The sequence below is a fragment of the Engystomops pustulosus genome, chromosome 4, assembly GCF_040894005.1.
Source record: "Engystomops pustulosus chromosome 4, aEngPut4.maternal, whole genome shotgun sequence".
Taxonomy (NCBI): domain Eukaryota; kingdom Metazoa; phylum Chordata; class Amphibia; order Anura; family Leptodactylidae; genus Engystomops; species Engystomops pustulosus.
Genome location: NC_092414.1, coordinates 226582910 through 226609331, shown reverse-complemented (window position 1 = coordinate 226609331; position 26422 = coordinate 226582910). Strand labels below are relative to the sequence as shown.

General features: G+C 61.1%; 1 protein-coding gene across 5 annotated transcripts in view; it reads left to right on the top strand.

Moving 5' to 3' along the window:
* Positions 1-26422, top strand: part of TNK1 (tyrosine kinase non receptor 1) — a 46161-nt gene that overhangs the window by 5724 nt on the left and 14015 nt on the right. The window contains exons 1-2 of one of the 5 annotated variants that reach the window (XM_072150106.1): positions 11317-12267; positions 23041-23211. In XM_072150106.1, coding sequence (XP_072006207.1) covers positions 23049-23211 — 163 coding nt within the window. In that variant the 5' untranslated portion in view covers positions 11317-12267; positions 23041-23048. The other 4 variants (XM_072150105.1, XM_072150108.1, XM_072150104.1 and 1 more) reach the window with 4 other exon arrangements.

Here is a 26422-nt window from a genome sequence, read left to right as displayed (position 1 = left end):
CGGGTGTCCCGGGTGTGCGACGGCAGTCTCGGGGGGTCCCGGGTGTGCGACGGCAGTCTCGGGGGGTCCCGGGTGTGCGACGGCAGTCTCGGGTGTGCCCGGGTGTGCGATGGCAGTCTCGGGGTGTCCCGGGTGTGCGACGGCAGTCTCGGGGTGTCCCGGGTGTGCGACGGCAGTCTCGGGGTGTCCCGGGTGTGCGACGGCAGTCTCGGGGTGTCCCGGGTGTGCGAAGGCAGTCTCGGGGTGTCCCGGGTGTGCGAAGGCAGTCCCGGGGTGTCCCGGGTGTGCGACGGCAGTCTCGGGGTGTGCCCGGGTGTGCGACGGCAGTCTCGGGGTGTCCCGGGTGTGCGACGGCAGTCTCGGGGTGTCCCGGGTGTGCGACGGCAGTCTCGGGTGTCCCGGGTGTGCGACGGCAGTCTCGGGGTGTCCCGGGTGTGCGACGGCAGTCTCGGGGTGTCCCGGGTGTGCGACGGCAGTCTCGGGTGTCCCGGGTGTGCGACGGCAGTCTCGGGGTGTCCCGGGTGTGCGACGGCAGTCTCGGGGTGTCCCGGGTGTGCGACGGCAGTCTCGGGGTGTCCCGGGTGTGCGACGGCAGTCTCGGGGTGTCCCGGGTGTGCGACGGCAGTCTCGGGGTGTCCCGGGTGTGCGACGGCAGTCTCGGGGTGTCCCGGGTGTGCGACGGCAGTCTCGGGGTGTCCCGGGTGTGCGACGGCAGTCTCGGGGTGTCCCGGGTGTGGGACGCCAGTCTCGGGGTGTCCCGGGTGTGCGACGCCAGTCTCGGGGTGTCCCGGGTGTGCGACGCCAGTCTCGGGGTGTCCGGGTGTGCGACGCCAGTCTCGGGGTGTCCCGGGTGTGCGACGCCAGTCTCGGGGTGTCCCGGTTGTGCGACGCCAGTCTCGGGGTGTCCCGGGTGTGGGACGCCAGTCTCGGGGTGTCCCGGGTGTGGGACGCCAGTCTCGGGGTGTCCCGGGTGTGGGACGCCAGTCTCGGGGTGTCCCGGATGTGTGATGGCAGTCTCGGGTGTCCTGTGTTTCCCGGCAGTCACATTCCGTTCTGTGCGGTCTCTTCCTCGTTGCTCCGGTTCTTCCTCCCCCGTTTCCGTGTTGTGTTCGGGGCGCGGTGCAGTCGGGCGGCTCCTGTGTACAGGATGTACTGGTGTCACTGCCGCACAACAAGACCCATCACCCCATGTGCTGCGGGTGTCAGGGTGCTGGTCATGTGCTGCGGGTGTCAGGGTGCTGGTCATGTGCTGCGGGTGTCAGGGTGCTGGTCATGTGCTGCGGGTGTCAGGGTGCTGGTCATGTGCTGCGGGTGTCAGGGTGCTGGTCATGTGCTGCGGGTGTCAGGGTGCTGGTCATGTGCTGCGGGTGTCAGGGTGCTGGTCATGTGCTGCGGGTGTCAGGGTGCTGGTCATGTGCTGCGGGTGTCAGGGTGCTGGTCATGTGCTGCGGGTGTCAGGGTGCTGGTCATGTGCTGCGGGTGTCAGGGTGCTGGTCATGTACTGCGGGTGTCGGGGTGCTGCGGGTGTCGGGGTGCTGCGGGTGTCGGGGTGCTGGGTGTATAAGTCTGCGCTGCTCTTATCTACAGAAATATCTCACTCCATAATCATCTTCTCTGTGTATTTCTTTGTAATCTTGTGACCTCCCCCCCCCCCCATCTCGTCACCTTGCTCCCCCCCCCATCTCGTCACCTTGCCCCCCCCCATCTCGTCACCCTGGCCCCCCCCATCTCGTCACCTTGCTCCCCCCCCCCCATCTCGTCACCTTGCTCCCCCCCCCCCATCTCGTCACCCTGGCCGCCCCCCCCCCATCTCGTCACCCTGGCCCCCCCCATCTCGTCACCTTGCTCCCCCCCATCTCGTCACCTTGCTCCCCCCCCATCTCGTCACCTTGCTCCCCCCCATCTCGTCACCTTGCTCCCCCCCCATCTCGTCACCTTGCTCCCCCCCCATCTCGTCACCTTGCTCCCCCCCCATCTCGTCACCTTGCTCCCCCCCCCATCTCGTCACCTTGCTCCCCCCCCCATCTCGTCACCTTGCTCCCCCCCCCCATCTCTTCACCTTGCTCCCCCCCCCATCTCGTCACCTTGCCCCCCCCCCATCTCGTCACCTTGCTCCCCCCATCTTGTCACCTTGATCCCCCCCCCTCTCGTCACCTTGCTCCCCCCCCATCTCGTCACCTTGCTCCCCCCCATCTCGTCACCTTGCTCCCTCCCCCCATCTCGTCACCTTGCTCCCCCCCCCATCTCGTCACCTTGCTCCCCCCCCCCATCTCGTCACCTTGCTCCCCCCCCCCATCTCGTCACCTTGCTCCCCCCCCATCTTGTCACCTTGCTCCCCCCCCATCTCGTCACCTTGCTCCCCACCCATCTCGTCACCTTGCTCCCCCCCATCTCGTCACCTTGCTCGCCCCCCATCTCGTCACCTTGCTCCCCCCCCCATCTCGTCACCTTGCTCCCCCCCCCCATCTCGTCACCTTGCTCCCCCCCATCTCGTCACCTTGCTCCCCCCCCCCATCTCGTCACCTTGCTCCCCCCCCCCATCTCGTCACCTTGCTCCCCCCCCCCATCTCGTCACCTTGCTCGCCCCCCCCCATCTCGTCACCTTGCCCCCCCCCATCTCGTCACCTTGCTCCCCCCCCCCGATCTCGTCACCTTGCTCCCCCCCCCATCTCGTCACCTTGCTCGCCCCCCATCTCGTCACCTTGCTCCCCCCCCCCATCTCGTCACCTTGCTCCCCCCCCATCTCGTCACCTTGCTCCCCCCCCATCTCGTCACCTTGCTCCCCCCCCCCATCTCGTCACCTTGCTCCCCCCCCATCTCGTCACCTTGCTCGCCCCCCATCTCGTCACCTTGCTCCCCCCCCATCTCGTCACCTTGCTCCGCCCCATCTCGTCACCTTGCTCCCCCCCCCATCTCGTCACCTTGCTCCCCCCCCCATCTCGTCACCTTGCTCCCCCCCCCATCTCGTCACCTTGCTCCCCCCCCATCTCGTCACCTTGCTCCCCCCCCCCATCTCGTCACCTTGCTCCCCCCCCCCATCTCGTCACCTTGCTCCCCCCCCATCTCGTCACCTTGCTCCCCCCCCCCATCTCGTCACCTTGCTCCCCCCCCCCCATCTCATCACCTTGCTCCCCCCCCCATCTCGTCACCTTGCTCCCCCCCCCCATCTCATCACCTTGCTCCCCCCCCCCCATCTCGTCACCGTGGCCCCCCCCCATCTCATAACATTGTGAACCTAGCCCCCCATCCCCCGCATCTTGTGACCTCAGCCCCCCCACCTTGTGACCTCAGCCCCCCCACCTTGTGACCTCAGCCCCCCCCCACCTTGTGACCTCAGCCCCCCCCCCACCTTGTGACCTCAGCCCCCCCCCCACCTTGTGACCTCAGCCCCCCCCCCCCACCTTGTGACCTCAGCCCCCCCCCCCCCACTTTGTGACCTCAGGCCTCAGACCTCAGTGTCCCGGGTGTGTGACGGCAGTCTCGGGGTGTCCCGGGTGTGCGATGGCAGTCTCGGGGTGTCCCGGGTGTGTGACGGCAGTCTCGGGGTGTCCCGGGTGTGCGACGGCAGTCTCGGGGTGTCCCGGGTGTGCGATGGCAGTCTCGGGGTGTCCCGGGTGTGGGACGGCAGTCTCGGGGTGTCCCGGGTGTGTGACAGCAGTCTCGGGGTGTCCCGGGTGTGGGACGGCATTCTCGGGGTGTCCCGGGTGTGGGACGGCAGTCTCGGGGTGTCCCGGGTGTGTGACGGCAGTCTCGGGGTGTCCCGGGTGTGTGACGGCAGTCTCGGGGTGTCCCGGGTGTGTGACGGCAGTCTCGGGGTGTCCCGGGTGTGTGACGGCAGTCTCGGGGTGTCCCGGGTGTGTGACGGCAGTCTCGGGGTGTCCCGGGTGTGTGACGGCAGTCTCGGGGTGTCCCGGGTGTGTGACGGCAGTCTCGGGGTGTCCCGGGTGTGTGATGGCAGTCTCGGGGTGTCCCGGGTGTGGGACGGCATTCTCGGGGTGTCCCGGGTGTGGGACGGCAGTCTCGGGGTGTCCCGGGTGTGTGACGGCAGTCTCGGGGTGTCCCGGGTGTGTGACGGCAGTCTCGGGGTGTCCCGGGTGTGTGACGGCAGTCTCGGGGTGTCCCGGGTGTGTGACGGCAGTCTCGGGGTGTCCCGGGTGTGTGACGGCAGTCTCGGGGTGTCCCGGGTGTGTGACGGCAGTCTCGGGGTGTCCCGGGTGTGTGACGGCAGTCTCGGGGTGTCCCGGGTGTGTGACGGCAGTCTCGGGGTGTCCCGGGTGTGTGACGGCAGTCTCGGGGTGTCCCGGGTGTGGGACGGCAGTCTCGGGGTGTCCCGGGTGTGGGACGGCAGTCTCGGGGTGTCCCGGGTGTGGGACGGCAGTCTCGGGGTGTCCCGGGTGTGGGACGGCAGTCTCGGGGTGTCCCGGGTGTGGGACGGCAGTCTCGGGGGGTCCCGGGTGTGCGACGGCAGTCTCGGGGGGTCCCGGGTGTGCGACGGCAGTCTCGGGGGGTCCCGGGTGTGCGACGGCAGTCTCGGGGGGTCCCGGGTGTGCGACGGCAGTCTCGGGGGGTCCCGGGTGTGCGACGGCAGTCTCGGGGGGTCCCGGGTGTGCGACGGCAGTCTCGGGGGGTCCCGGGTGTGCGACGGCAGTCTCGGGGTTGTCCCGGGTGTGCGACGGCAGTCTCGGGGTGTCCCGGGTGTGCGACGGCAGTCTCGGGGTGTCCCGGGTGTGGGACGGCAGTCTCGGGGTGTCCCGGGTGTGTGACGGCAGTCTCGGGGTGTCCCGGGTGTGTGACGACAGTCTCGGGGTGTCCCGGGTGTGTGACGGCAGTCTCGGGGTGTCCCGGGTGTGTGACGGCAGTCTCGGGGTGTCCGGGTGTGGGACGGCAGTCTCGGGGTGTCCCGGGTGTGGGACGGCAGTCTCGGGGTGTCCCGGGTGTGGGACGGCAGTCTCGGGGTGTCCCGGGTGTGCGACGGCAGTCTCGGGGTGTCCCGGTTGTGCGACGCCAGTCTCGGGGTGTCCCGGTTGTGTGACGCCAGTCTCGGGGTGTCCCGGGTGTGGGACGCCAGTCTCGGGGTGTCCCGGGTGTGGGACGCCAGTCTCGGGGTGTCCCGGGTGTGTGATGGCAGTCTCGGGGTGTCCTGTGTTTCCCGGCAGTCACATTCCGTTCTGTGCGGTGTCTCTTCCTCGTTGCTCCGGTTCTTCCTCCCCCGTTTCCGTGTTGTGTTCGGGGCGCGGTGCAGTCGGGCGGCTCCTGTGTACAGGATGTACTGGTGTCACTGCCGCACAACAAGTCCCATCACCCCATGTGCTGCGGGTGTCAGGGTGCTGGTCATGTGCTGCGGGTGTCAGGGTGCTGGTCATGTGCTGCGGGTGTCAGGGTGCTGGTCATGTGCTGCGGGTGTCAGGGTGCTGGTCATGTGCTGCGGGTGTCAGGGTGCTGGTCATGTGCTGCGGGTGTCAGGGTGCTGGTCATGTACTGCGGGTGTCAGGGTGCTGGTCATGTGCTGCGGGTGTCAGGGTGCTGGTCATGTACTGCGGGTGTCAGGGTGCTGGTCATGTACTGCGGGTGTCAGGGTGCTGGTCATGTGCTGCGGGTGTCAGGGTGCTGGTCATGTGCTGCGGGTGTCAGGGTGCTGGTCATGTGCTGCGGGTGTCAGGGTGCTGGTCATGTACTGCGGGTGTCGGGGTGCTGGGTGCTGGTCATGTACTGCGGGTGTCGGGGTGCTGCGGGTGTCGGGGTGCTGCGGGTGTCGGGGTGCTGGTCATGTACTGCGGGTGTCGGGGTGCTGCGGGTGTCGGGGTGCTGCGGGTGTCGGGGTGCTGGGTGTATAAGTCTGCGCTGCTCTTATCTACAGAAATATCTCACTCCATAATCATCTTCTCTGTGTATTTCTTTGGTAATCTTGTGACCTCCCCCCCCCCCCCATCTCGTCACCTTGCCCCCCCCCATCTAGTCACCTTGCCCCCCCCCATCTCGTCACCTTGCTCCCCCCCCATCTCGTCACCTTGCTCCCCCCCCCCATCTCGTCACCTTGCTCCCCCCCCATCTCGTCACCCTGGCCCCCCCCCATCTCGTCACCTTGCTCCCCCCCCCCATCTCGTCACCTTGCTCCCCCCCATCTCGTCACCTTGCTCCCCCCCATCTCGTCACCTTGCTCCCCCCCCCATCTCGTCACCTTGCTCCCCCCCCCATCTCGTCACCTTGCTCCCCCCCCATCTCGTCACCTTGCTCCCCCCCCCCCATCTCGTCACCTTGCTCCCCCCCCCATCTCGTCACCTTGCTCCCCCCATCTCGTCACCTTGCTCCCCCCCATCTCGTCACCTTGCTCCCCCCATCTCGTCACCTTGCTCCCCCCCATCTCGTCACCTTGCTCCCCCCATCTCGTCACCTTGCTCCCCCCCATCTCGTCACCTTGCTCCCCCCCCATCTCGTCACCTTGCTCCCCCCCATCTCGTCACCTTGCTCCCCCCATCTCGTCACCTTGCTCCCCCCCATCTCGTCACCTTGCTCCCCCCCATCTCGTCACCTTGCTCCCCCATCTCGTCACCTTGCTCCCCCCCCCATCTCGTCACCTTGCTCCCCCCCCCATCTCGTCACCTTGCTCCCCCCCCCCATCTCGTCACCTTGCTCCCCCCCCATCTCGTCACCTTGCTCCCCCCCCATCTCGTCACCCTGCCCCCCCCCCCATCTCGTCACCTTGCTCCCCCCCCCCATCTCGTCACCTTGCTCCCCCCCCCCATCTCGTCACCTTGCTCCCCCCCCCCATCTCGTCACCTTGCTCCCCCCCCCCATCTCGTCACCTTGCCCCCCCCCCATCTCGTCACCTTGCCCCCCCCCATCTCGTCACCTTGCCCCCCCCCATCTCGTCACCCTGGCCCCCCCCATCTCGTCACCTTGCTCCCCCCCCCCCATCTCGTCACCTTGCTCCCCCCATCTCGTCACCTTGCTCCCCCCCCATCTCGTCACCTTGCTCCCCCCCCATCTCGTCACCTTGCTCCCCCCCCCATCTCGTCACCTTGCCCCCCCCCCATCTCGTCACCTTGCTCCCCCCCCCATCTCGTCACCTTGCTCCCCCCCATCTCGTCACCTTGCTCCCCCCCATCTCGTCACCTTGCTCCCCCCCATCTCGTCACCTTGCTCCCCCCCCATCTCGTCACCTTGCTCCCCCCCCCCCCAATCTCGTCACCCTGCCGCCCCCCCCCCATCTCGTCAACCTGGCCCCCCCCCATCTCGTCACCTTGCTCCCCCCCCCCATCTCGTCACCTTGCTCCCCCCCTTCTCGTCACCTTGCCCCCCCCCCCATCTCGTCACCTTGCTCCCCCCATCTTGTCACCTTGATCCCCCCCATCTCGTCACCTTGCTCCCCCCCCATCTCGTCACCTTGATCCCCCCCATCTCGTCACCTTGCTCCCCCCCCATCTCGTCACCTTGCCCCCCCCCCCCATCTCGTCATCCTGGGCCCCCCCCCATCTCATAACATTGTGAACCTAGCCCCCCATCCCCCGCATCTTGTGACCTCCTTCCCCCCTCCCCCCACCTTGTGACCTCAGCCCCCCCCACCTTGTGACCTCAGCCCCCCCCCACCTTGTGACCTCAGACCCCCCCCCCACCTTGTGACCTCAGCCCCCCCCCACCTTGTGACCTCAGCCCCCCCCCCCCACTTTGTGACCTCAGGCCCCCCCCCACCTTGTGACCTCCGCCCCCCCCCACTTTGCGACCTCAGCCCCCCCCCCCACTTTGTGACCTCAGCCCCCCCCCCCCACTTTGTGACCTCAGGCCCCCCCCCACCTTGTGCCCTCCGCCCCCTGCACCTGGCAGTGTACATGTCTGTGTGCGGCACGTGCTGCCAGTCCTCGCTGTACGTCCTGTACATGGGTGCGGCCCCTACTGTACCGGAGCGGGTGACATCACTATCGCTGCTGTTATTATTACTCGTCATGTGATTAGTAATGTCTCCTCTCCCCGCAGGTCTCGCAGGCGGCGGTCTCAGGAGCAACACTGAGGGTCTCGCACCCCCCACTAATAAATCATCAGACTCCGGTCTCGTCTGGTTCTTTACTCTCTGAGGCTTTATCCCCCCCGACCCCCCCCCCCCATTCCCCAGAGTCATCACCGGACCCCATATGTGGAAGGGGCGACCCAAATCACTCTCCAGCAGTGTCCCCCCCGAGTGATCACCGGACCCCACATGTGGAAGGGGCAACCCAAATCAGTCTCCAGCAGTGTCCCCCCCGAGTGATCACCGGACCCCACAAGTGGAAGGGGCGACCCAAATCAGTCTCCAGCAGTGTCCCCCCCGAGTGATCACCGGACCCCACATGTGGAAGGGGCGACCCAAATCACTCTCCAGCAGTGTCCCCCCAAGTCATCACCGGACCCCACATGTGGAAGGGGCAACCCAAATCACTCTCCAGCAGTGTCCCCCCAAGTCATCACCGGACCCCACATGTGGAAGGGGCAACCCAAATCACTCTCCAGCAGTGTCCCCCCCAAGTCATCACCGGACCCCACATGTGGAAGGGGCGACCCAAATCAGTCTCCAGCAGTGTCCCCCGAGTCCTCTCCGGACCCCACATGTGGAAGGGGCAACCCAAATCAGTCTCCAGCAGTGTCCCCCAAAGTCATCACCGGACCCCACATGTGGAAGGGGCGACCCAAATCAGTCTCCAGCAGTGTCCCCCCCCCGAGTGATCACCGGACCCCACATGTGGAAGGGGCGACCCAAATCAGTCTCCAGCAGTGTCCCCCCGAGTCATTACTGGACCCCACATGTGGAAGGGGCGACCCAAATCACTCTCCAGCAGTGTCCCCCGAGTCATCACCGGACCCCACATGTGGAAGGGGCGACCCAAATCAGTCTCCAGCAGTGTCCCCCCAAGTCATCACCGGACCCCACATGTGGAAGGGGCGACCCAAATCAGTCTCCAGCAGTGTCCCCCAAAGTCATCACCGGACCCCACATGTGGAAGGGGCGACCCAAATCAGTCTCCAGCAGTGTCCCCCGAGTCATCACCAGACCCCACATGTGGAAGGGGCGACCCAAATCAGTCTCCAGCAGTGTCCCCCCGAGTGATCACCGGACCCCACATGTGGAAGGGGCGACCCAAATCTGTCTCCAGCAGTGTCCCCCGAGTCATCACCAGACCCCACATGTGGAAGGGGCGACCCAAATCACTCTCCAGCAGTGTCCCCCGAGTCATCACTGGACCCCACATGTGGAAGAGGCGACCCAAATCAGTCTCCAGCAGTGTCCCCCCAAGTTATCACCGGACCCCACATGTGGAAGGGGCGACCCAAATCTTTCTCCAGCAGTGTCCCCCGAGTCCTCTCCCGACCCCACATGTGGAAGGGGCAACCCAAATCAGTCTCCAGCAGTGTCCCCCCGAGTGATCACCGGACCCCACATGTGGAAGGGGCGACCCAAATCAGTCTCCAGCAGTGTCCCCCGAGTCATCACCGGACCCCACATGTGGAAGGGGCGACCCAAATCAGTCTCCAGCAGTGTCCCCCGAGTCATCACCGGACCCCACATGTGGAAGGGGCGACCCAAATCAGTCTCCAGCAGTGTCCTCCGAGTCATCACCGGACCCCACATGTGGAAGGGGCGACCCAAATCAGTCTCCAGCAGTGTCCCCCGAGTCATCACAGGACCCCACATGTGGAAGGGGCGGCCCAAATCAGTCTCCAGCAGTGTCGCCCCAAGTCATCACCGGACCCCACATGTGGAAGGGGCGACCCAAATCAGTCTCCAGCAGTGTCCCCCCAAGTCACCACCGGACCCCACATGTGGAAGGGGCGACCCAAATCAGTCTCCAGCAGTGTCCCCCCAAGTTATCACCGGACCCCACATGTGGAAGGGCAACCCAAATCATTCTCCAGCAGTGTCCCCCCAAGTCATCACCGGACCCCACATGTGGAAGGGGCGGCCCAAAACAGTCTCCAGCAGTGTCCCCCCAAGTCATCACCGGACCCCACATGTGGAAGGGGCGACCCAAATCAGTCTCCAGCAGGGCCCCCCCCCGAGTGATCACCGGACCCCACATGTGGAAGGGGCGACCCAAATCACTCTCCAGCAGTGTCCCCCGAGTCATCATCGGACCCCACATGTGGAAGGGGCTACCCAAATCAGTCTCCAGCAGTGTCCCCCGAGTCATCACCGGACCCCACATGTGGAAGGGGCGACCCAAATCATTCTCCAGCAGTGTCCCCCAAGTCCTCTCCGGACCCCACATGTGGAAGGGGCAACCCAAATCAGTCTCCAGCAGTGTCCCCCCAAGTTATCACCGGACCCCACATGTGGAAGGGGCGACCCAAATCAGTCTCCAGCAGTGTCCTCCGAGTCATCACCGGACCCCACATGTGGAAGGGGCGACCCAAATCACTCTCCAGCAGTGTCCCCCGAGTCATCACCGGACCCCACATGTGGAAGGGGCAACCCAAATCACTCTCCAGCAGTGTCCCCCCAAGTTATCACCGGACCCCACATGTGGAAGGGGCGACCCAAATCAGTCTCCGGCAGTGTCCCCCCAAGTTATCACCGGACCCCACATGTGGAAGGGGCGACCCAAATCACTCTCCAGCAGTGTCCCCCGAGTCATCACCGGACCCCACATGTGGAAGGGGTGACCCAAATCAGTCTCCGGCAGTGTCCCCCCGAGTCATTACTGGACCCCACATGTGGAAGGGGCGACCCAAATCAGTCTCCGGCAGTGTCCCCCCAAGTTATCACCGGACCCCACATGTGGAAGGGGCGACCCAAATCACTCTCCAGCAGTGTCCCCCGAGTCATCACCGGACCCCACATGTGGCAGGGGCGACCCAAATCAGTCTCCGGCAGTGTCCCCCCAAGTTATCACCGGACCCCACATGTGGAAGGGGCAACCCAAATCAGTCTCCAGCAGTGTCCCCCCAAGTCATCACCGGACCCCACATGTGGAAGGGGCAACCCAAATCAGTCTCCAGCAGTGTCCCCCCAAGTCATCACCGGACCCCACATGTGGAAGGGGCAACCCAAATCAGTCTCCGGCAGTGTCCCCCCAAGTCATCACCGGACCCCACATGTGGAAGGGGCAACCCAAATCAGTCTCCAGCAGTGTCCCCCCAAGTCATCACCGGACCCCACATGTGGAAGGGGCAACCCAAATCAGTCTCCGGCAGTGTCCCCCCAAGTCATCACCGGACCCCACATGTGGAAGGGGCAACCCAAATCAGTCTCCGGCAGTGTCCCCCCGAGTCATCACTGGACCCCACATGTGGAAGGGGTGGCCCCCGACCGAACGCCACAGGTATTAATAAGGACCCCAGGAGCTGACACTCTACTACTGAGAGGCTCCGGGGGAGGGGGGCATTGCTGGAGTCACATTACAGGGAGGGACAAGCAGGTACAGGTGACCGGACAGGTCTCGCCCAGAGACTGTGGCCAGTGAGACAGAGGCACAGAGAGACTGCTGCCAGAGAGACAGAGGCCAAACACTAAGAGACTGCTGCCAGAGAGACTGCTGCCAGAGAGACAGAGGCCAAACACTAAGAGACTGCTGCCAGAGAGACAGAGGCCCAGAGAGACTGCTGCCAGAGACAAGAGACCTGGAGGATAAACCCTGAGAGACAGAGGCCCAGAGAGACTGCTGCCAGAGAGACAGAGGCCAAACACTAAGAGACTGCTGCCAGAGAGACAGAGGCCCAGAGAGACTGCTGCCAGAGAGAGAGAGGCCCAGAGAGACTGCTGCCAGAGAGAGAGAGGCCCAGAGAGACTGCTGCCAGAGAGAGAGAGGCCCAGAGAGACTGCTGCCAGAGAGAGAGAGGCCCAGAGAGACTGCTGCCAGAGAGACAGAGGCCCAGAGAGACTGCTGCCAGAGAGAGAGAGGCCCAGAGAGACTGCTGCCAGAGAGACAGAGGCACAGAGAGACTGCTGCCAGAGAGACAGAGGCACAGAGAGACTGCTGCCAGAGAGACAGAAGCCCAGAGAGACCGAGGCCAAACACTCAGAGACAGCTGCCAGAGAGACAGAGGCCAAACACTCAGAGACTGCTGCCAGAGAGACAGAGGCCAAACACTCAGAGACTGCTGCCAGAGAGACAGAGGCCTGGAGGATAATCCCTGAGAGACTGCTGGAGAGAGACCCTGTGCCCTGTGAGAGTGTCGTGGAGACTGCGCCCTGAGCGCCGCTGGGTGTCTCTTAGACAGGCGTTACCTGGGAGTTACAGGTTGTGGTGACAGGAGAAAGTGGAAGGAGGAGAGAGAGCGCCGAGCTGGGAGAGATCACAGGTATAAATGTGTGTGACTGAGACATAACAGCAGACAGAGGGCAGGTGACTGTCTAATAGACTGTCTAGAGCCGGTGTGAGAGTGCAGGCCACTGGCCACCAGAGACAGTCACCCTGGTGTGGATTCAGACTGCGCGGCTTCTCTTGGGCCGTCTCGCAGGTGAGTGTCTGTATGTTGGGGTGGGGGATGGGTGACATGGTGGGGGTGAGGGGTGAGGGGTCCTATCATGTAGATGAGACCTCTCCCCATTGTATGGAAATAGTGAGAGCGCTCACTCAGTATCAGCGACTGTTACCTCATAATATCCTGACAGACGGAGTGTGAGTGCCCGCTCATAGGACGGATACACGCCGGGCTTTATACAGGTGAGGGGCTCCAGAGTCATGTTATCCTAATGGGGAATCTGTAACCCCCCCAGCAGTACACAACCCCCTCTATACCCCCCAGCAGTACACGACCCCCTCTATACCCCCCAGCAGTACACGACCCCCTCTATACCCCCCAGCAGTACACGACCCCCCTCTGTACCCCCCCAGCAATACACGACCCCCTCTATACCCCCCAGCAGTACACGACCCCCTCTATACCCCCCCAGCAGTACACGACCCCCCCCCCCAGCAGTACACGACCCCCTCTGTACCCCCCCAGCAGTACACGACCCCCTCTCTACCCCCCCAGCAGTACACGACCCCCCTCTGTACCCCCCAGCAGTACACGACCCCCTCTATACCCCCCCAGCAGTACACGACCCCCTCTGTACCCCCCCAGCAGTACACAACCCCCCTCTGTACCCCCCAGCAGTACACGACCCCCTCTATACCCCCCCAGCAGTACACGTCCCCCCCCCCCCAGCAGTACACGACCCCCTCTGTACCCCCCCAGCAGTACACGACCCCCTCTATACCCCCCCAGCAATACACGACCCCCTCTATACCCCCCCAGCAATACACAACCCCCTCTGTACCCCCCCAGCAATACACGACCCCCCTCTGTACCCCCCCAGCAATACACGACCCCCTCTATACCCCCCCAGCAATACACAACCCCCTCTATACCCCCCAGCAGTACACGACCCCCTCTATACCCCCCCAGCAGTACACGTCCCCCCCCCCAGCAGTACACGACCCCCTCTGTACCCCCCCAGCAGTACACGACCCCCTCTGTACCCCCCCAGCAGTACACGACCCCCTCTGTACCCCCCCAGCAGTACACGACCCCCCTCTGTACCCCCCAGCAGTACACGACCCCCTCTATACCCCCCCAGCAGTACACGACCCCCCTCTGTACCCCCCAGCAGTACACGACCCCCCTCTGTACCCCCCAGCAGTACACGACCCCCTCTATACCCCCCAGCAGTACACGACCCCCTCTATACCCCCCCAGCAGTACACGACCCCCCTCTGTACCCCCCCAGCAGTACACGACCCCCTCTATACCCCCCCAGCAGTACACGTCCCCCCCCCCAGCAGTACACGACCCCCTCTGTACCCCCCCAGCAGTACACGACCCCCTCTGTACCCCCCCAGCAGTACACGACCCCCTCTATACCCCCCCAGCAGTACACGACCCCCTCTATACCCCCCAGCAGTACACGACCCCCTCTGTACCCCCCCAGCAATACACGACCCCCTCTATACCCCCCCAGCAGTACACGACCCCCTCTATACCCCCCCAGCAGTACACGACCCCCTCTATACCCCCCAGCAGTACACGACCCCCCTCTGTACCCCCCCAGCAATACACGACCCCCTCTATACCCCCCCAGCAGTACACGTCCTCTCTGTACCCCCCCTGCAGTACACGTCCCCCCCCAGCAATACACGACCCCCCTCTATACCCCCCAGCAGTACACGACCCCCTCTGTACCCCCCCAGCAGTACACGACCCTCTCTGTACCCCCCCAGCAATACACGACCCCCTCTATACCCCCCCAGCAGTACACGTCCCCTCTGTACCCCCCCCTGCAGTACACGTTCCCCCCCCCCCAGCAGTACACGTCCCCCCCCCCAGCAGTACACGACCCCCTCTATACCCCCCAGCAGTACACGACCCCCCTCTGTACCCCCCCAGCAATACACGACCCCCTCTATACCCCCCCAGCAATACACGACCCCCTCTGTACCCCCCCTGCAGTACACGTCCCCCCCCCTGCAGTACACGTCCCCCCCAGCAGTACACGACCCCCTCTGTACCCCCCCAGCAATACACGACCCCCTCTGTACCCCCCCAGCAATACACGACCCCCTCTGTACCCCCCAAGCAATACACGACCCCCTCTATACCCCCCAGCAGTACACGTCCCCTCTGTACCCCCCAAGCAATACACGTCCCCCTCTGTACCCCCCAGCAGTACACGTCCCCTCTGTACCCCCCAGCAATACACGACCCCCTCTATACCCCCCCAGCAGTACACGACCCCCTCTGTACCCCCCAAGCAATACACGTCCCCCTCTGTACCCCCCAGCAGTACACGTCCCCTCTGTACCCCCCAGCAGTACACGACCCCCCTCTGTACCCTCCAGCAGTACATGACCCCCCCTGCAGTACACGTCCCCCCCCTGCAGTACACGTCCCCCCCCTGCAGTACACGTCCCCCCCCCTTCCAGTACACGTCCCCCTCTGTACCCCCCAAGCAGTACACAACCCCCTCTGTACCCCCCCCCCAGCAGTACACAACCCCCTCTGTACCCCCCCCCAGCAGTACACGACCCCCTCTGTACCCCCCCCTGCAGTACACGACCCCCTCTGTACCCCCCCCTGCAGTACACGACCCCCTCTGTACCCCCCCCTGCAGTACACGACCCCCTCTGTACCCCCCCCTGCAGTACACGACCCCCTCTGTACCCCCCCCAGCAGTACACGTCCCCCCCCTGCAGTACACATCCCCCCCCTGCAGTACACATCCCCCCCTGCAGTACACATCCCCCCCCTGCAGTACACATCCCCCCCCCTGCAGTACACATCCCCCCCCCTGCAGTACACATCCCCCCCCCCTGCAGTACACATCCCCCCCCCTGCAGTACACATCCCCCCCCCCTGCCGTACACCTCCCCCCCCTGCAGTACACCTCCCCCCCCTGCAGTACAAGTCCCCCCCCCTGCAGTACAAATCCCCCTCCTGCAGTACAAATCCCCCCCCCTGCAGTACACCTCCCCCCCTGCAGTACACATCCCCCCCCCTGCAGTACACATCCCCCCCCTGCAGTACACATCCCCCCCCAGCAGTATACATCCCCCCCCTGCAGTACACCTCCCCCCCCCTGCAGTATACATCCCCCCCCCCTGCAGTACACCTCCCCCCCCTGCAGTACACATCCCCCCCCTGCAGTACACATCCCCCCCCCTGCAGTACACATCCCCCCCCCTGCAGTACACCTCCCCCCCCTGCAGTACACCTCCCCCCCCTGCAGTACACATCCCCCCCCTGCAGTACACATCCCCCCCCCCTGCAGTACACATCCCCCCCCTGCAGTACACATCCCCCCCCCTGCAGTACACATCCCCCCCCCCTGCAGTACACATCCCCCCCCCCTGCAGTACACATCCCCCCCCCTGCAGTACACATCCCCCCCCCTGCAGTACACATCCCCCCCCTGCAGTACACATCCCCCCCCCTGCAGTACACATCCCCCCCCCTGCAGTACGCCCCCCCCCTGCCGTACACATCCCCCCCCCCTGCAGTACACATCCCCCCCCCTGCCGTACACATCCCCCTCCTGCAGTACACCTCCCCCCCCTGCAGTACACCTCCCCCCCCTGCAGTACAAGTCCCCCCCCCTGCAGTACAAGTCCCCCCCCCTGCAGTACAAATCCCCCCCCCTGCAGTACAAATCCCCCCCCCTGCAGTACACATCCCCCCCCCTGCAGTACACATCCCCCCCCCTGCAGTACACATCCCCCCCCTGCAGTACACATCCCCCCCCCCCTGCAGTACACATCCCCCCCCTGTAGTACACATGTCCCCCCCCTGCAGTACACATCCCCCCCCCTGCAGTACACATCCCCCCCCCTGCAGTACGCCCACCCCCCTGCAGTACACATGTCCCCCCCCTGCAGTACACATCCCCCCCTGCAGTACACATCCCCCCCCCTGCAGTACACATCCCCCCCCCTGCAGTACACATCCCCCCCCCTGCAGTACACATGTCCCCCCCCTGCAGTACACATCCCCCCCCTGCAGTACACATCCCCCCCCTGCAGTACACATCCCCCCCCTGCAGTACACATCCCCCCCCCCTGCAGTACACATCCCCCCCCCCTGCAGTACACATCCCCCCCCTGTAGTACACATGTCCCCCCCCTGCAGTACACATCCCCCCCCCTGCAGTACGCCCACCCCCCTGCAGTACGCCCACCCCCCTGCAGTACACATGTCCCCCCCCTGCAGTACACACCCCCCCCCTGCAGTACACCTCCCCCCCCCTGCAGTACACCTCCCCCCCCCCTGCAGTACACCTCCCCCCCCCTGCAGTACACATCCCCCCCCCAGCAGTACACCTCCCCCCCCCCCAGCAGTACACCTCCCCCCCCCCAGCAGTACACCTCCCCCCCCCCAGCAGTACACATCCCCCCCCAGCAGTACACGTCCCCCCCCCAGCAGTACACCTCCCCCCCAGCAGTACACCTCCCCCCCTGCAGTACAACCCCCCCCCCCCCTGTAGTACACATCCCCCCCCCTGCAGTACACATCCCCCCCCCTGCAGTACACATCCCCCCCCCTGCAGTACACACCCCCCCCCCTGCAGTACGCCCACCCCCTGCAGTACACGTCCCCCTCCTGCAGTACACGTCCCCCCCCTGCAGTACACATCCCACCCCCCAGCAGTACACGATCCCCTCTGTACCCCCCCCCTGCAGTACACCTCCCCCCCCTGCAGTACACCTCCCCCCCTGTAGGTAGGGCACTTGCAGGGGGTACAGAGGTGCGTGGCTGCAGGGCACTGGGGTGGATACAGGGGGGTGTGAGCTGGACACGGGGTATTATTAGGGCTCCATCACTACAGGTGCGGCTGCCCCCGGGTACATGCACTGGTTTGGGGCTGATTTCCTGTTTATATTGAGATGAAGATGAGGCGTCTGCCCCCGGGACACATGAAATCAGCGCAACGTGAAACCTAATGATTCATTTACTAATTACCCCCAACAATAACATCCGAAATCTGCAGCTTCCACCCTCATCCCATAATAGATGCAGAGGATGGACATAGGGGCGGTGTCTGGTGTATAGGATGGTTATAGGGGCGGTGTCTGGTGTATAGGATGGATATAGGGGCGGTGTCTGGTGTATAGGATGGACATAGGGGCGGTGTCTGGTGTATAGGATGGTTATAGGGGCGGTGTCTGGTGTATAGGATGGACATAGGGGCGGTGCCCGGCGTATAGGATGGATATAGGGGCGGTGTCTGGCGTATAGGATGGATATAGGGGCAGTGTCTGGCGTATAGGATGGATATAGGGGCGGTGTCTGGCGTATAGGATGGATATAGGGGCAGTGTCTGGCGTATAGGATGGATATAGGGGCGGTGTCTGGCGTATAGGATGGCTATAGGGGCGGTGTCTGGCGTATAGGATGGATATAGGGGCGGTGTCTGGCGTATAGGATGGATATAGGGGCGGTGTCTGGCGTACAGGATGGATATAGGGGCACTGTCTGGTGTATAGGATGGATATAGGGGCACTGTCTGGCGTATAGGATGGATGTAGGGGCGGTGTCTGGTGTATAGGATGGATATAGGGGCGGTGTCTGGTGTATAGGATGGATATAGGGGCGGTGTCTGGCGTATAGGATGGATATAGGGGCGGTGTCTGGCGTATAGGATGGATATAGGGGCGGTGTCTGGCGTATAGGATGGATATAGGGGCAGTGTCTGGCGTATAGGATGGATATAGGGGCAGTGTCTGGCGTATAGGATGGATATAGGGGCAGTGTCTGGCGTATAGGATGGATATAGGGGCAGTGTCTGGCGTATAGGATGGATATAGGGGCGGTGTCTGGGTGTATAGGATGGATATAGGGGCGGTGTCTGGTGTATAGGATGGATATAGGGGCGGTGTCTGGCGTACAGGATGGATATAGGGGCGGTGTCTGGTGTATAGGATGGACATAGGGGCGGTGTCTGGTGTATAGGATGGACATAGGGGCGGTGTCTGGTGTATAGGATGGACATAGGGGCGGTGTCTGGGCGTATAGGATGGACGTAGGGGCGGTGTCTGGCGTACAGGATGGACGTAGGGGCGGTGTCTGGCGTACAGGATGGATGTAGGGGCGGTGTCTGGCGTACAGGATGGATGTAGGGGCGGTGTCTGGCGTATAGGATGGATATAGGGGCGGTGTCTGGCGTATAGGATGGATATAGGGGCGGTGTCTGGCGTATAGGATGGATATAGGGGCGGTGTCTGGGTGTATAGGATGGATATAGGGGCGGTGTCTGGTGTATAGGATGGATATAGGGGCGGTGTCTGGGTGTATAGGATGGATATAGGGGCGGTGTCTGGTGTATAGGATGGATATAGGGGCGGTGTCTGGCGTACAGGATGGATATAGGGGCGGTGTCTGGTGTATAGGATGGACATAGGGGCGGTGTCTGGTGTATAGGATGGACATAGGGGCGGTGTCTGGGCGTATAGGATGGCTATAGGGGCGGTGTCTGGGCGTATAGGATGGCTATAGGGGCGGTGTCTGGCGTACAGGATGGATGTAGGGGCGGTGTCTGGCGTACAGGATGGATGTAGGGGCGGTGTCTGGCGTACAGGATGGATATAGGGGCGGTGTCTGGCGTATAGGATGGATATAGGGGCGGTGTCTGGCGTATAGGATGGATATAGGGGCGGTGTCTGGCGTATAGGATGGATATAGGGGCGGTGTCTGGTGTATAGGATGGATATAGGGGCACTGTCTGGCGTATAGGATGGATATAGGGGCGGTGTCTGGCGTATAGGATGGATATAGGGGCGGTGTCTGGTGTATAGGATGGATATAGGGGCGGTGTCTGGGTGTATAGGATGGATATAGGGGCGGTGTCTGGCGTATAGGATGGATATAGGGGCGGTGTCTGGGTGTATAGGATGGATATAGGGGCGGTGTCTGGGTGTATAGGATGGATATAGGGGCGGTGTCTGGCGTATAGGATGGATATAGGGGCGGTGTCTGGCGTATAGGATGGATATAGGGGCGGTGTCTGGCGTATAGGATGGATATAGGGGCGGTGTCTGGCGTACAGGATGGATATAGGGGCGGTGTCTGGTGTATAGGATGGACATAGGGGCGGTGTCTGGTGTATAGGATGGACATAGGGGCGGTGTCTGGCGTATAGGATGGACACAGGGGCGCTGTCTGGCGTATAGGATGGATATAGGGGCGGCAGTGCTGCTATGCGGTATGGTGATGGGGTAGTGCGGTGCGGTGTTGGGGTAGTGCAGTGTTGGGGCAGTTACTCGGGTAGTGCGGTGCGGTGTTGGGGTAGTGCGGTGATGGGGTAGTGCGGTGCAGTTACTCGGGTAGTGCGGTGTTGGGGTAGTGCGGCTGTACTGTACGGTGTTGGGGTAGTGCGGTGCAGTGTTGGGGTAGTGCGCCTGTACTGTACGGTGATGGGGTAGTGCAGTGCAGCGTTGGGGTAGTGCGGTGCAGTTACTCGGGTAGTGCTTTGTTGGGGTAGTGCGGCTGTACTGTACGGAGTTGAGGTAGTGCGGTGCGGTGTTGGGGTAGTGCGGTGTTGGGGTAGTGCGGTGCAGTTACTCGGGTAGTGCGGTGTTGGGGTAGTGCGGCTGTACTGTACGGAGTTGAGGTAGTGCGGCTGTACTGTACGGAGTTGAGGTAGTGCGGTGATGGAGCAGTTACTCTGGTAGTGCGGCTGTACTGTACGGAGTTGGGGTAGTGCAGTGTTGGGGCAGTTACTCGGGTAGTGCGGCTGTACTGTACGGAGTTGGGGTAGTGCGGTGTTGGGGTAGTGCGGTGATGGGGCAGTTACTCGGGTAGTTGGGGTGTTGGGGTAGTGCGGCTGTACTGTACGGTGTTGGGGTAGTGCGGCTGTACTGTACGGTGTTGGGGTAGTGCGGTGATGGGGCAGTTACTCGGGTAGTTGGGGTGTTGGGGTAGTGCAGCTGTACTGTACGGTGTTGGGGTAGTGCGGTGATGGAGCAGTTACTCGGGTAGTGCGGCTGTACTGTACGGTGTTGGGATAGTGCGGCTGTACTTTACGGTGATGGGGTAGTGCGGTGCAGTTACTCGGGTAGTGCGGCTGTACTGTACGGTGATGGGGTAGTGCGGTGCAGTTACTCGGGTAGTGCGGCTGTACTGTACCGAGCTGAGGTAGTGCGGTGTTGGGGTAGTGTGGCTGTACTGTACGGAGCTGAGGTAGTGCGGCTGTATTGTACGGTGATGGGGTAGTGCGGCTGGGGTGATGGGGTAGTGCGGTGCAGTTACTCGGGTAGTGCGGCTGTACTGTACGGAGCTGAGGTAGTGCGGTGCAGTTACTCGGGTAGTGCGGCTGTACTGTACGGAGCTGAGGTAGTGCGGTGTTGGGGTAGTGCGGCTGTACTGTACGGAGCTGAGGTAGTGCGGTGTTGGGGTAGTGCAGCTGTACTGTACGGAGCTGAGGTAGTGCGGTGTTGGGGTAGTGCGGCTGTACTGTACGGAGCTGAGGTAGTGCGGTGTTGGGGTAGTGCGGCTGTACTGTACGGAGCTGAGGTAGTGCGGTGTTGGGGTAGTGCGGCTGTACTGTACGGAGCTGAGGTAGTGCGGTGTTGGGGTAGTGCGCCTGTACTGTACGGTGTTGGGGTAGTGCGGCTGTACTGTACGGAGCTGAGGTAGTGCGGTGTTGGGGTAGTGTGGCTGTACTGTACGGTGTTGGGGTAGTGCGGCTGTACTGTACGGAGCTGAGGTAGTGCGGTGTTGGGGTAGTGCGGCTGTACTGTACGGAGCTGAGGTAGTGCGGTGTTGGGGTAGTGCGGCTGTACTGTACGGAGCTGAGGTAGTGCGGTGTTGGGGTAGTGTGGCTGTACTGTACGGTGTTGGGATAGTGCGGCTGTACTGTACGGAGCTGAGGTAGTGCGGTGTTGGGGTAGTGTGGCTGTACTGTACGGTGTTGGGGTAGTGCGGCTGTACTGTACGGAGCTGAGGTAGTGCGGTGTTGGGGTAGTGTGGCTGTACTGTACGGTGTTGGGGTAGTGTGGCTGTACTGTACGGTGTTGGGGTAGTGCGGCTGTACTGTACGGAGCTGAGGTAGTGCGGTGTTGGGGTAGTGCGGCTGTACTGTACGGAGCTGAGGTAGTGCGGTGTTGGGGTAGTGCAATGTTGGGGCAGTTACTCGGGTAGTGCGGCTGTACTGTACGGAGCTGAGGTAGTGCGGTGTTGGGGTAGTGCGGCTGTACTGTACGGAGCTGAGGTAGTGCGGTGTTGGGGTAGTGCGGCTGTACTGTACGGAGCTGAGGTAGTGCGGTGTTGGGGTAGTGCGGCTGTACTGTACGGAGCTGAGGTAGTGCGGTGTTGGGATAGTGCGGCTGTACTGTACGGAGCTGAGGTAGTGCGGTGTTGGGATAGTGCGGCTGTACTGTACGGAGCTGAGGTAGTGCGGTGTTGGGATAGTGCGGCTGTACTGTACGGAGCTGAGGTAGTGCGGTGTTGGGATAGTGCGGCTGTACTGTACGGAGCTGAGGTAGTGCGGTGTTGGGGTAGTGCGGCTGTACTGTACGGAGCTGAGGTAGTGCGGTGTTGGGATAGTGCGGCTGTACTGTACGGAGCTGAGGTAGTGCGGTGTTGGGGTAGTGCGGCTGTACTGTACGGAGCTGAGGTAGTGCGGTGTTGGGGTAGTGCGCCTGTACTGTACGGAGCTGAGGTAGTGCGGTGCAGTTACTCGGGTAGTGCGGCTGTACTGTACGGAGCTGAGGTAGTGCGGTGTTGGGGTAGTGCGCCTGTACTGTACGGTGTCGGGGTAGTGCGGCTGTACTGTACGGAGCTGAGGTAGTGCGGTGTTGGGGTAGTGCGCCTGTACTGTACGGTGTCGGGGTAGTGCGGCTGTACTGTACGGAGCTGAGGTAGTGCGGTGTTGGGGTAGTGCGGCTGTACTGTACGGTGTTGGGATAGTGCGGCTGTACTGTACGGAGCTGAGGTAGTGCGGTGTTGGGGTAGTGCGGCTGTACTGTACGGTGTTGGGGTAGTGCGGTGCAGTTACTCGGTTAGTGCGGCTGTACTGTACGGTGTTGGGGTAGTGCGGTGCAGTGTTGGGGTAGTGCGCCTGTACTGTACGGTGATGGGGTAGTGCAGTGTTGGGGTAGTGCGGTGCAGTTACTCTGGTAGTGCTTTGTTGGGGTAGTGCGGCTGTACTGTACGGAGTTGAGGTAGTGCGGTGCGGTGTTGGGGTAGTGCGGTGTTGGGATAGTGCAATGTTGGGGCAGTTACTCGGTTAGTGCGGCTGTACTGTACGGAGCTGAGGTAGTGCGGTGTTGGGATAGTGCGGCTGTACTGTACGGAGCTGAGGTAGTGCGGTGTTGGGGTAGTGCGGCTGTACTGTACGGAGCTGAGGTAGTGCGGTGTTGGGGTAGTGCGGCTGTACTGTACGGCGCGGTGTGAGTCACACGTGTTGCGATGTCTCTTCCTCATTCCTCCCGTGTTGGGACATGTTGTCTCGGATCTTCCCACACGTGAGGAGGGAACATGTCGCAGGCGTGTCCTGTCCCTCCATGTGTTGTGTGTACACACGGTGGCGGATAAACCTCCGGAGCGGCGTCCACTGCACACACAACGCTGACGACTGTCTCCTGACTGTCTCCTCTCCAGGCCCCGCGATGGTGACGGAGGAGGGGACCGAGTGGCTGCTCACACTCCTGCGGGACCTGCAGCTGGAACAGTTCTACTCCAAGATCCACGATGAGCTCAACGTCTCCCGACCCGGACACTTCGACTACGTCAGACCCTTCGACCTGGACCAGATCGGAATGGGGAGACCAGGTACCTGATGGGGGGAGTAGTGCTGTCATATTCTAGTGCTGTATCCCACATGATGAGCTCGGATACATGATGGGGGGAGTAGTGCTGTCATATTCTAGTACTGTATCCCACATGATGAGCTCGGATACATGATGGGGGGAGTAGTGCTGTCATATTCTAGTACTGTATCACACATGATGGGGGGAGTAGTGCTGTCATATTCTAGTACTGTATCACACATGATGGGCTCGGATACCTGATGAGGGGAGTAGTGCTGTCATATTCTAGTACTGTATCACACATGATGGGGGGAGTAGTGCTGTCATATTCTAGTACTGTATCACACATGATGGGGGGAGTAGTGCTGTCATATTCTAGTACTGTATCACACATGATGGGCTCGGATACCTGATGAGGGGAGTAGTGCTGTCATATTCTAGTACTGTATCACACATGATGGGGGGAGTAGTGCTGTCATATTCTAGTACTGTATCACACATGATGGGGGGAGTAGTGCTGTCATATTCTAGTACTGTATCACACATGATGGGCTCGGATACATGATGGGGGGAGTAGTGCTGTCATATTCTAGTACTGTATCCCACATGATGAGCTCGGATACCTGATGAGGGGAGTAGTGCTGTCATATTCTAGTACTGTATCACACATGATGGGGGGAGTAGTGCTGTCATATTCTAGTACTGTATCACACATGATGGGCTCGGATACCTGATGAGGGGAGTAGTGCTGTCATATTCTAGTACTGTATCACACATGATGGGGGGAGTAGTGCTGTCATATTCTAGTACTGTATCACACATGATGGGGGGAGTAGTGCTGTCATATTCTAGTACTGTATCACACATGATGGGGGGAGTAGTGCTGTCATATTCTAGTACTGTATCACACATGATGGGCTCGGATACCTGATGAGGGGAGTAGTGCTGTCATATTCTAGTACTGTATCACACATGATGGGGGGAGTAGTGCTGTCATATTCTAGTACTGTATCACACATGATGGGCTCGGATACCTGATGAGGGGAGTAGTGCTGTCATATTCTAGTACTGTATCACACATGATGGGGGGAGTAGTGCTGTCATATTCTAGTACTGTATCACACATGATGGGGGGAGTAGTGCTGTCATATTCTAGTACTGTATCACACATGATGGGCTCGGATACATGATGGGGGGAGTAGTGCTGTCATATTCTAGTACTGTATCACACATGATGGGGGGAGTAGTGCTGTCATATTCTAGTACTGTATCACACATGATGAGCTCGGATACCTGATGAGGGGAGTAGTGCTGTCATATTCTAGTACTGTATCACACATGATGGGGGGAGTAGTGCTGTCATATTCTAGTACTGTATCACACATGATGGGCTCGGATACCTGATGAGGGGAGTAGTGCTGTCATATTCTAGTACTGTATCACACATGATGGGCTCGGATACCTGATGAGGGGAGTAGTGCTGTCATATTCTAGTACTGTATCACACATGATGGGGGGAGTAGTGCTGTCATATTCTAGTACTGTATCACACATGATGGGGGGAGTAGTGCTGTCATATTCTAGTACTGTATCACACATGATGGGGGGAGTAGTGCTGTCATATTCTAGTACTGTATCACACATGATGGGCTCGGATACATGATGGGGGGAGTAGTGCTGTCATATTCTAGTACTGTATCACACATGATGGGGGGAGTAGTGCTGTCATATTCTAGTACTGTATCACACATGATGGGCTCGGATACATGATGGGGGGAGTAGTGCTGTCATATTCTAGTACTGTATCACACATGATGGGGGGAGTAGTGCTGTCATATTCTAGTACTGTATCACACATGATGGGGGGAGTAGTGCTGTCATATTCTAGTACTGTATCACACATGATGGGCTCGGATACATGATGGGGGGAGTAGTGCTGTCATATTCTAGTACTGTATCACACATGATGGGCTCGGATACCTGATGAGGGGAGTAGTGCTGTCATATTCTAGTACTGTATCACACATGATGGGCTCGGATACATGATGGGGGGAGTAGTGCTGTCATATTCTAGTACTGTATCACACATGATGGGCTCGGATACCTGATGAGGGGAGTAGTGCTGTCATATTCTAGTACTGTATCACACATGATGGGGGGAGTAGTGCTGTCATATTCTAGTACTGTATCACACATGATGGGGGGAGTAGTGCTGTCATATTCTAGTACTGTATCACACATGATGGGGGGAGTAGTGCTGTCATATTCTAGTACTGTATCACACATGATGGGCTCGGATACATGATGGGGGGAGTAGTGCTGTCATATTCTAGTACTGTATCACACATGATGGGGGGAGTAGTGCTGTCATATTCTAGTACTGTATCACACATGATGGGGGGAGTAGTGCTGTGATATTCTAGTACTGTATCACACATGATGGGCTCGGATACATGATGGGGGGAGTAGTGCTGTGATATTCTAGTACTGTATCACACATGATGGGCTCGGATACATGATTGGGGGAGTAGTGCTGTCATATTCTAGTACTGTATCACACATGATGGGCTCGGATACATGATGGGGGGAGTAGTGCTGTGATATTCTAATGCCGTATCACACATGATGGCTCGGATACATGATGGAGGAAACAGTGCTGTCATATTCTAGTACTGTATCACACATGATGGGCTCGGATACAGGATGGGGGGAGTAGTGCTGTATCACACATGATGAGCTCGGATACAGGATGTGGTTGTTTGGGAAAGTGACTTGGCGGTTGTGTTGTTCTCCTGACTGGTCCGTTCCTCCAGGTCTGATACTTTCTCACGTGTCGTGAGTCATGGGATGGATGCTTATACCACGGGGAATGAGGTCACGATTATTCCACCTGGAATGAGGTGTGGACATCCGTCACTCGGCAGCCATTCCTCGGAGAAGCTCAAAAATTGTTCAGATTCTAAAGAGTAGTAGTGGAAGGATGACCCTCATCATCTCCTGTCCACCAGCTCCACTACTATCTCATCATCTCCTGTCCACCAGCCCCAGTACTATCTCATCATCTCCTGTCCACCAGCTCCAGTACTATCTCATCATCTCCTGGCCACCAGCTCCAGTACTATCTCATCATCTCCTGGCCACCAGCTCCAGTACTATCTCATCATCTCCTGGCCACCAGCCCCACTACTATCTCATCATCTCCTGTCCACCAGCTCCACTACTATCTCATCATC